This window comes from Phaethon lepturus, unplaced genomic scaffold (genome assembly GCF_000687285.1).
Source record: "Phaethon lepturus isolate BGI_N335 unplaced genomic scaffold, ASM68728v1 scaffold29063, whole genome shotgun sequence".
Lineage (NCBI taxonomy): Eukaryota > Metazoa > Chordata > Aves > Phaethontiformes > Phaethontidae > Phaethon > Phaethon lepturus.
The window spans coordinates 3,977-14,307 of record NW_010530210.1 but is presented as its reverse complement, the minus strand read 5'-3'; the positions used below and the strand labels follow the sequence as shown (position 1 = coordinate 14,307).

The 10,331-nt window shown below is 57.8% G+C and overlaps 1 protein-coding gene across 1 annotated transcript in view; it reads left to right on the top strand.

Annotated features, from left to right (window-relative positions):
* The first annotated feature begins 1,846 nt into the window (after window positions 1–1,846).
* DBNL (drebrin-like) overlaps window positions 1,847–10,331 on the top strand; it is an 11,164-nt gene continuing 2,679 nt past the window's right edge. The window contains exons 1-10 of the mRNA XM_010284209.1: window positions 1,847–1,946; window positions 2,176–2,288; window positions 2,857–2,931; window positions 3,406–3,552; window positions 4,761–4,838; window positions 5,475–5,626; window positions 6,780–6,834; window positions 7,378–7,452; window positions 7,574–7,676; window positions 9,083–9,223. Of these exons, the coding sequence (XP_010282511.1) occupies window positions 1,847–1,946; window positions 2,176–2,288; window positions 2,857–2,931; window positions 3,406–3,552; window positions 4,761–4,838; window positions 5,475–5,626; window positions 6,780–6,834; window positions 7,378–7,452; window positions 7,574–7,676; window positions 9,083–9,223 (1,039 nt within the window). The remainder of the gene's footprint in view (window positions 1,947–2,175; window positions 2,289–2,856; window positions 2,932–3,405; window positions 3,553–4,760; window positions 4,839–5,474; window positions 5,627–6,779; window positions 6,835–7,377; window positions 7,453–7,573; window positions 7,677–9,082; window positions 9,224–10,331) is intronic.

Sequence of the window (10,331 nt, the reverse complement as noted above, 5' to 3'; positions counted from 1 at the left end):
GGCAGGTGGGAGAGGCGCCTGTGTGGCTCTGCCTTCTTCCCTTCCGTGCCCGTTCGATTTCCTCCGTTCCGGAGGATCCAAAGTTTGCGTCCTTGCACCTTTTTGCAGCCCTGGAGTATTTTAGATCACAGCTGGCCACAGCACAAGGTGAAGGAAGGACTGTGGAGTGCTTCAAAGCTGGGTTTCTCAGGCAGGTGATTCCAGCTTGCTGCTGCTAAAATGTCTCTTCTTTCTTCGGTTCCCTGCTTTGTGGGACTTTTTAAAATTTTTTATCCGGCTGCCGATTCCCACACAAATGCTTCTTGATGCAAAGCTAAAGCAGGTGGAAAGCATCGCATCCAGGCAGGTTTCTCCGCTCTCTGGATTTGCATCCTCCAGCACTCGGCTGCGTTCCCTCGCCGGCTGCCTTTCTCATTTGCAAGTGTTTCTCACAACCCACAAAGCTCTCGGTAACTGCGGGCAGGTGAGATGTTTCTGGGCATCTGTGCAGGGTCTGGCGAAGCCCATGTTGTGGGTGGTTTGGTGTTGGAGCCTTTTGCTCAGCAAAAGCTCTTACCGAGCTGCAGCCGAGGGCTGCGGGGAGGCTGCAGAGGATGCGACTGCCTGAGCGCCAGACCTGCGCTAGAGAGCGGCTGCGGGGGACTGAGACGCAGGTTTGCCGCTGCTGAAGAGTTAGGGCTGTATGGAAGAGAGATCTGAATTTAGGGCTTGCACGGGTGTCAGCTGCTTGGGGAGTTTTGTATGTGAATTAAAAGCCCCGTGCAGTTATGGTACGGGACCCGGCTTAGCTGGGCGCAGTGTTAACTATGCCGCTGCCTGGTCGCGGAGCCCCGAGCTCTCTGCAGAGCACTGCTCCTCCCAGCACTGCCCTTTGTGTCCTCCCATGCCCGCCGCCGCGTTAAACACTGCCCTGGCAAACCCACAGCCCCGGGGCCATCCCGGTGCCCGGCGACGGCTCCCATGAGCCGACCGGCTTCGCATTTCCAGCCTTAAACTTTTCTGCTGGGCTTGGAAACCACTGTGCCAAATTTAGAGCCGAAGCATAAATATTTAATAGCGGGGAAGAAAACGATCTCAGGTCCTGCTGCAGTGCAGAGCAAAACAGACACAGCTGTGCAGTTGCTGCCGGTGTTTGATGGTAAGCAGTAGCTCCTTTTCCGCTTTTCAGGGGTCAGACAAACCAAAGTAGGAGGAATCGTGGTATGTGGGAATTTTTTTGAAATGAGAGCACATGTTTTTGCCTTTTTCCTCCTTTTCTGGTAGCTTTTTGGCATACGCTTCTAGCGGGAGTGATGCTGCGGTTCGTGGGGCAACGTAGCACGTTCCATCGCTCGCCCGTCTTGCACAGCCCCTCCGCCGAGCCTTGCACAATTTTTGCCCCCCCGTGCAGAGGTGAGCCCTCCTCCTTCATCCCCGAGCTCGCAGCTGAGAGCAGCCCCTGCAAAGACCTTCCTGGAGGGGCCCCGTGGGTTTATCACCAGCGAGGAAAGTGCGAGGGCAGGAGTTTCTTCCTGCGGTTGGTGAGCGTGACCTTACCTTGCGCCAGCCTCTCGGTTTCTCATCTACTTCCCGTTTGACGAAGCAGGGCTCGTCACAGCCGCCGCCGGACTTAGAAGGTGGGATGGGAACAAGGGGTAGCCAGTTCCTCTGCCACTTTTTGGGACCTTTCTGATCTTCGTCGAGCTGTTTTGTGGTGGTGGAGGCGCTTGCCGGCGCCATCGCAGCACGGTTTGGCACAGGAACCTGTGGGCAGGGTTTGCAGCTGCCTGCCCCGGTTAAAGCCTCTAATTAGTCTGGGGCATGTGAGCATCTCCTGTCCCTTCTCTGTCATCACTTGACTTGCATTATGGACCTGGGATCTTTCCGTACGTGGGGTTGTGCTTGTCGCAGCGAAGCTCTGAGGAAGAGGAACTGTGTGGCGAAGGCTGCCGGGGACGGGGGTGTGGGTGAGAGCGGGCTGAGGCTCGGCTCCTTCACAAACGAGCGGGTAACAGAAGGACTAGGGTAAACTTGAGGGGTCTGAAATACTCTTGGTGTAGGACAACTCCAAATCTAACAGGCATAATCTCCAGGAAATAAACAGCCGGGAGGCTGCAACCCCTGCGGGCTTGGCCAGTCCCACCATGTGTACGTAATCTGCTTGTCTGACACCCTCTCCTTTCTCTCCTGGGGCAGATGGTGGCCTGGAGGAGATGGTGGAGGAGCTTAACAGCGGGAAGGTGATGTATGCCTTCTGTAGGGTGAAGGATCCCAACTCCGGCCTGCCCAAATACGTCCTTGTCAACTGGGTGAGTGGGTGCAGATCTCTGCCTTTCCCGGGAGGCACCTGGTGGAGATAAATCACTGTTTCTCCCTTCAATTCTCTCTTGAGTCGTGGTTGCCGAATGCTCGGCAGCCAGCGTGTTGAATCCCTTCCGCCAAGCTGCAATACCGAGCGCGTACCATGCCCACCGCTGCGGGTACGTACTCCAAACCCCGTGGACGCAGGCAAACAGAGGCTGGGAAGATTCACTTTTCCGTTGCATCTCTTTGGCCGTGTGTCTTGCTCAGCTGGCGGTGCCGCTGCCGGCGAACGGCTCTGAACCCATCTAAGGTGGGTTGAGTGAAGCATTGGAGGATCAGCAGGAGCCTGGAGCCCTCGCTGTGTGGCCGTTGTCCCTGGGCAGGGGGCTCGCCGTCTCCCTCCGAGCAGCGCTGGCTGCAGAGCGGGGTCTTTTTCCAGGCAGTGAGCCCTGGTGAAGCCCTCGCCATGGCCGGCGTGGATGGTCTGCAGGCTTAGATCAGGGTGCTGCTGCTATAAAAACAGCCTTGGGTGGGACTTTGTGGTAAGCACATGCCGATGGTTTCTCTTTGCAGACTGGCGAAGGCGTGAATGACGTGAGGAAAGGAGCCTGTGCCAACCACGTCAGCACCGTAGCAAACTTCCTAAAGGTCTGGTCCTCTTTTCACTGCGTCCTCCCTGGGTCGGTGGGCCCCGGGCTGGGGAACACGCGCCCTGCATGGCTCTCGGGTGGCACAGAGTCACGTTTGCCAGCAAGACCATGGCTGAGAGAGGCTGGGGAGTGCCGCCCCGGCACTCAGTACTCCCCGCGCTGCGGGAGCGCCCAGACCTGCCGCTCAGAGGCTGATTTGCGACACAAACCTCTTGCAGTCGAAAATAGCCAGAGCTATTTTCGACTGCAAGAGGTTTTGAGGAGGCAAAACCAGCCTCTGTCCCTCACTGGGCATCTGCTTCACTAGCACTGCATTATCTTATCATGTCTGGTGACCTCCCTTTCTCACCTGAGCCCTTTGCCTTCCCTTGGGAGCTCTGGGAACGTAGACTGGACCTGTCGAAGCGGCGTGGTGGGTTTAGTGGCTTCTAGAGTCACCTGTCACTCCTGTGCTGGCTTTCTCCCTGTTCAGGGGGCTCACGTCACCATCAACGCTCGTGCAGAGGAGGACGTGGAGCCTGAACTCATCATGGAGAAGGTTGCCAAGGCCTCTGGGGCCAACTACAACTTCCACAAGGAGAGCAGCAAGTTCCAGGACTCGGGCCCTCAAGCTCCTGTGGTGAGTTCGCTCCGTGAGGGCTTTTTGGTTCCTCTGGGCTTGCGGCTGGGCAGGGGCAGAGTCCAGGACCACTGTCACCCTGCAGTGCAAGGGGGTCCCCGTGCTTTGACGTGGCTGAGGAAGCACCGACGATTTTGCCCAGGGCCGGTTCCTCTCTCTGGCTCATTGTGGAGTGAATCAGGGCAAGAGCATGGGGTGGTGGCAGAGCCGAGACGTCCTTGCAGCAAACAGAAAGCCTGCGCTCTCTTCTCCATAGGCCCAACCATTTTTTTTAAGCAGGACTGCTTCCCCCCAGTCCTGTTCAGTTTTTGAGAGACATAAAAGCTCCAGCTTTTCAAACGTCCAGCCTATCTGCAAGGCCTGGGGCTTCTCCGAAGCTGTGGGGTAGCTGAGGGATGGGGAACGAGATGTGTCAGTGCAGCGGCATTTTGACCTGCTTGCAAATGGAATCTGTGCTGTGAAGTGTCGAGGCCAGAGATCTCGGCAACCGCCTTTCTGTCTACGTGGAAATGTTCTGTAGGAAGGTTGTTTTTTAACACTGACACCAAGCAGTGAGTTTTCTCAGCTGTACCAAGGAGAAGCTCAGCTGCACATGCTCTTTGACTCTGCATCGCTTGACCCTGCTCTGAGATGTGGCTGTAGGGCAAACCGGAGCTGTGGAAGACCCTCGCTCTCCCCCGGCCCCGCTTTGGTGCGGCGGTGCCAGCTTCACACGTGTCCCGGTCACTTTGCTGGCTGCTCCAGCCTGGGCTCTGCAGCGCTTTAGCAACCTGATTTTTGCTTGAGGCAAGAGGAAGACCAGGCTGGAAGTCCCCGTTTTTGGCAACACGCAGGTCACTGGGCTCAGCCAGCCCTCCTTTAAAGTCTGGGGCAAAGCACCAGGTTATAGTAACTTCTAAAAAGTCACGGACTGTGCTCAATGCGGGACCGTGCTGGGTTTGCTGTTACTTTCCATCACAAAGCATCTCTATTTTTCCTTCTTGATGCTGAATTTCTTCCACTGACCCTTTCAACCCAGCCTGCTGGTCCTTGGCTGTGTGGGGCTGGGTGCCCTCTGCCAGGGGAAGGCAAAAAGGGTCCGGCCGGTCCCGTATCAGCAGGATAAAGCTGTCAGAAAGCCACACAGGGACACATTTCTGCAGAGGAATGTGAAAATTGTGATTGCTCGGTGACTACTGCTCACACCCGCTGCCTTCTGCCTCCCCCAGGGCTCTGTCTACCAGAAGACGAATGCAATGTCCGAAATCAAGAGAGTCAATAAAGATAATTTCTGGGCCAAAGCTGAGGTGAGTGCTGCCGCTTCTCAGCAGCAGCCAGGCAAGAGGAGAACGAGGCATTTGGGTGTAGCTGGAGATTTCTCTCCGTCTGCATCTTCCCTCTCTGACCTGGGCTTTCCTGCCCAGAGTCAGCGTCTGGCAGAGAGGGGATGATGGATGGGTCAGAAAGCAGCGTGGAGCGGGGCTGGCTCAGAGGTCCTGCCGCCTCGGGGCGCAAGGGGAGGGGGAAATTGGTCTTGAAGAGCAAGATGCTTTTTATCTCCTCTTAGTTTGGCTCAGGCCTGCTGGGGCAGGCGCAGGGGGAGAGGGCTGAGCTGCAGCCCGGCGCCCGGTGGATGGCAAACTCCATTTGGGTGAGGGGGCTGTTTTTGACCATTCTGAAGGCAGCTCCCCAAGACTGAACAGCGGGCCGTGTCTGCTCTGTATTTGCTTCCCATTCAGGTTGTTTTACACCAGGGTTTTACAGTGGTTTAGCAGTAGTGTCTGAACCTTCAGGCTGTGGAAGTGTTATGGGTGCCGCGTGCCCTGGGAGCTGCCAGGAGATCTGCCGTGCTGGCTGGTGGCACAGCACGGCGGGCAAGTAGCAGGGGGGTTTCTCAGAGCTGGCAGCATTCAACCCATGATTTGATGCACGTCTCCCATTAGAAAGATGAAGAAAACCGACGGCTGGAGGAGAAGAGGAGAGCAGAGGAGGAGCGGCAGCAGCTAGAGAGAGAGCGTCGGGAGCGGGAGCTGCAGGAAGCAGCAGGGCGAGAACAGAGATATAAAGCGAGATCCAACGAAATCGAAGCCCAGAAGTGAGTCCCTGCTGCTGGCGAGTGTTTGTAACGATGCCGGGAGCCCATCCCGCTCTCAGCTTTGCTCTCGGTTGTGCTCTGTGCCCTTGTCACCACCTCTTCCAAGCTGCTGTCCCTGCTCTAGCCCCTGTGCTGCCAGCGGAGGGTTGATCCTCAGGGAGCAGCAGATCGTGTCACTGCATTCCCTGCTGCTGCAGTCGCTGCGATTCCAGGAAACCTCCTTTAAAGCAGAGGGCATCTGCCTCGGCTTGCGCTGGGGCAGGCTCGCTCCCGCGCCCGGCCCCGTCCGGCCGCCGCCATGGCGTGCTGCCCTCGGGCACCGTGATCGGCAGGTCCGATCCTCCTGGTACCCCCGTGCGACCTGAGCGTCGGTCTGCTCCTGCTGACGTGCGAATGAGTTGCGTTTGCCTTTGCTCAGCTTCCTGGAGTGGTGGCAGAGGTTTGGGCTGGCTGACCTGTGGGCTCCTCGGCTGGGTGTCCCCCGGCAAGCCCCTGGCGTGGGGAGAGCATCTTCTCCCCGGCCAAGCTGCTGACGACTTTGCCTGCTTGTCCAGCATCATCCGTGGGTCTCCCTGCCCGTGGGTCCTGCCCCCAGGAGCAAGTCCCTGCCTTGCAGGGTGCTTCTGAAACACGTCGTTAAAACCTATGGCCACCGTTTGTGGGGTACCGGAGGCCCAGGCCGGCTGCCGGAGGGCTCTGCGCCCTGCAGAGAGGAGGCGGCGCGTACGGGGACCGGCATTGTGCGGATTTCCTTCCTCTCCGAGCCCGGCGTGACCCCTGTTAGGTGGTGGAGCTCACTTCTGCAAGCAGCAGCAGGCACTGCCTTCCTGTTTTCAGCTCGGATGGGGAAGTCCGCCCAGCCGCTCTGTGCCGGATGCTCCTGTCCGTGCCCCTGAAGGAAAAGATTTCCCCAGTTTGGTCCCACTGTTTGAAGCAGCTCCTGCTGCTCTGCCCCTCTCTCCCTGCTGTTGCCCTCTGCACGGCTCCGGGGGTGCCTGTGGCTCCTCATCTGTCCCCAGAGGTGAGAGGGAATGTCCTTCCTCTGGTCTTCCCCATGTGGCTGCCGCAGGGTGAGGTCCCAGAGCAGCTCCACGCACAGCAGACTGCGTGTCCTGCCTGCTCGTTAACCCCGATGTGTTACTTGTCACCACAGGAGACTCCAGCAGCAGCAGGAGGCAGAGAACAGGGACAAGGAGCAGCAGCAGTGGGTGAGCTTCAGCGTTGTCCCCCATGGTGGGGTTTCTTCACGCATCCCCCATGACAGAGAGGACAGGGTGCCGTGGCGCAGACGACGCTGCGGGCAGAGGCAGGAGGGTGGTGGAGGAGCTCCCCGGGCACTGCTGTGGCAGTTGGGGGATGTGGAGAGACCCACGGACACGCTCTGGCAGGAGAGGTGCTATGGGCTGCTCCTCCAGGTCTCCTGCTCTTCGCTGGATGGGCTTTGATTTCGTTGGACCTTGCTTTATATCTCTGCTCACGCTGGCTGCGTGCTGCTAACGGCCGGTCCAGCCGCTAGAGCAGAGTTTAAACCTCTTTTCTGGAGAAGAGCCTGGGGACACTGGAAGAAACCAGGTCCTCAGCCCAGCAAACCTGCATCTCGCTCCCAGATCCAGGAGCTTCCCTCCCCATTCACCCTCCATTGCCGTGTCTGTTCCTTGTTCCCGTTTCTCTGGTCCGTGGGGCTGGATGGGGAAGGAGGGGGCTGGCTTGGTGCCTGCCGAGGCTGCAGCAGACCCTCTCTTGTGCTGCAGAAGGAGCAAGCCGAGGAGTATGAGGCCAGGCAGCGGAAGGGCTTCAAGAGAAGCGAATCGGTGGAGAAAGCCCAGGTACGCTGCCGGGAGCCCGAGCGCTTTGCTTGCGGGGGTTCAGCTCCCCACCTTGTGCTGCTCCCCACCTCGGGGCTGGAGTGCCTTGACCGCGGGGTCTGTGCGCTCTTCACCTTCTCAGGAGGCTGCGTCGCTGATAGCGCAGAGGGCGGTGAACCCCCGGGACATCTTCAAGCAGAGGGAGAAGTCGGTGCCAGTGGACGCGGTGACAGCTGCTCAGCCGGGTACGGCGCAGGGTGCAACGCTCGCAGCGGGTCAGGCAGCGTGAGCTGGTTCCCGTTCCCCGCACCGGGTAAATCCGTGCGCAGAGCGTGCTCCCGATGGGGAGAGCATGTGTCTGGGATGGTGTGTTACCTGTGAGGCCGCAGTTCCCGCTGAGCACAGGTAGCTCTCGTCACACCTGGTGCTCTCTGCCGTGGGCAGAGCAATGTCTCACGCCCAGCTCGCACGACGTTTTTCGTGGTAAGGCTCTTGCTGCCGGCTGTGCCAGGTTTTAACAGCCGAGACAGGAGTTTTCCATACTTGGACTCCACTCCTGAAGCTTAAATTCAATTTTTTTAAGGAAAACGAAATATATTAATGCCAGAAAGGCACCACTGTCACAATCTATCGTGACCGCCACAGATTCCACATGATTTTTTGCACTGGTTGAACCAAGCAGGAGTGTGTCCCTTTAGAAGAGGCTGACCTGATCTATCAGATAAAAAGCCAGGAAGCTGTGAAAAGCAAGGCTGAAACTAGCCGAGGAAGTCCTTGAGAATCCCTGGGTGAATGTCTCCTCAGTCAGCTCAACCTCCTTGAAACTAGCTTGAATTAATTTGGAATAAGCGCTTTTATTTTGTGGTAGAGGCACAAATGCACTTTCTTGGGTAGACAAGCCATCGGTGGGACAGGATGAAATGCCACGGTGGGAAAATGTCTGTCTTGCCGTTTAAACCTCACGGGGGGAGGCTGATTTCTGAGGCTGAGAAATCCCTCGGGATTTGCCTCATTTGTGTTAGTATTTGATGTTTTTTCAGTAGAGGAAAGGAAGACAAATGCCCTGGCACCCACAAAACCCATGGGCTAAGGGTAGGCTGGCAAGTCTTGGTGCTTATTCACTGCTGTGCTTGGGTAGGGCTTGTCTGGTAACTCTCCTGCTTCGCTTTTGTTTGCGTCCAGAGGCACAGACGGGCGAGATAACAGTGAGTAGTTACCTTCTGCCAAAGGGAAGTGCGCTGGCTTCGAAGGCTGGCAGCGGCCGGTTTGAGTTGTACCCCTCCCAGTTGCTGGTCCTGCTCTGTGAAAACAGAGATTACAGAAGTCCTACCGAACAGCTGTCTAATCCAGCCGGAGCTTCTCTGAATTCTTGTAAGTAAACAATTTTTTTTTTTTTTTTTTTTTTTTTTCTTGCTTGACTGCAGCTACTGTTGCAACCAGTAGACAAACTTGTTTTCCACGACCAGGATTACAGCTGGAAAATCCTGCTTAGGAGGATAACCAAGCAGTGGGCTCCTAAAGCAAAAAGCATCCGACAACACCCCTCGGTGACTAACTCCTGTGATTCCTGGGGAGTCACGGGGCTGTCGCCGTGCAGCTGGAAGCCTCCGTGCCTGCCCGGCTCCTGCAGCACGTTTGACTCCTTTTCCAGGCAAGCTTCGCAGCCCTTTCCTGCAGAAGGAGGTGAACTCTGTGCCGAGTCCTGTCTCTCCCGCCCGGGATGCTTCCTCAGCCTCCTTCGCCCCCCCCTCTGCCTGGGGGACGCCTCCAGCCTCCCCAGCGCCCGCAGCAGGTGCGTGGCTTTGCTTCCTCGCCTAACCAAAGCTTTTCACCTCGCCTCGCCAAACGGATCCCCGAAATTGGGCACGGTGAGGCCGGGCTGCGCGTTCCCGTTTCGTTGTCCCGTGCCTCGGCAGAGCGCGAGCGGCTCTTCCGGCCCGAAGCACGCCGGCCTTTTGCGAGCGGCTCTTCAGGCCGGAAGCACGCGGGCTTTGTCTCCGGCTGGAGCTGAGCCTGGCGCTGAGCGAGGGAGCAGGATACTGCTGCCTGGTGCGAAGGTCCATCGGTTTCCTCCTCAGACTTAGCAGGAGGTTCAGGCTGAGGGGATGAGGACATCTCCCGGCTGAAAGGCTGAAATTCAGCTACGTGCAGCCCCAGAGTCCCTCTCCAGACCTCCCGCTGCAGGGGCTTCGAAGCTCGCTCTCAAAAACGCCTGTGAGACCCAGCAAAGGAAGCTTCCTACGCCCACGCGGGGGTTTCCTGCTGGGCAGCAGCCGGCTCGAGCAGTCAGACCGGGCTGGGGTTTGCCATCCCAGTAAAGACCGGAGGCTCCGTGGTGTCGTCAGTGCAGGGCTCCAAGGGCTGGTGGTGCCCGTCCGCCCGGGCGTCGCTGCCCTTGCTGCGGGGCCGGGCTGGCGGAGAGCTTTCTCTGCGTGTGGTGAGATGCCCTGTCCCCTTTTGGGTGGTTTGGGTGGGGAGAGCAAGTCTGGCGGAGGGCTGGCTGTATCCAGAAGGATACAGCCTCTGTAGGATAACAGGATAATAGCAGGATACCCCTCTGTGGGTGGCACAGAGGTGTTGCCTTGTCCTCGAGGGGCCGTGTGGGTTCACGTCCCGGCTGGCGTGTCCCCAGCTGGCCAGGCTGCTCACTGCCCTGTCCCGAGGCTGCTCTGGGGCTTTGCTCATGGAGATGGGAGCTGGGAAACAACCTCCGAGCTGCCGTTTCCCTCTTTCCCAAATAAGTCAAAATTTACCTGGTTAAGAACCAAACCCTTTGAGCGATTGAGTTCAGCAAAATGCTTCAGCCAGAAACATATTTTCTTTGGTGGAGCAAAACCAGTGGTTGTTTCAGAGTGGCTTGTTACTGCTTTGTGTCCCCCCCGCCCCAGTGACGGCCGGGG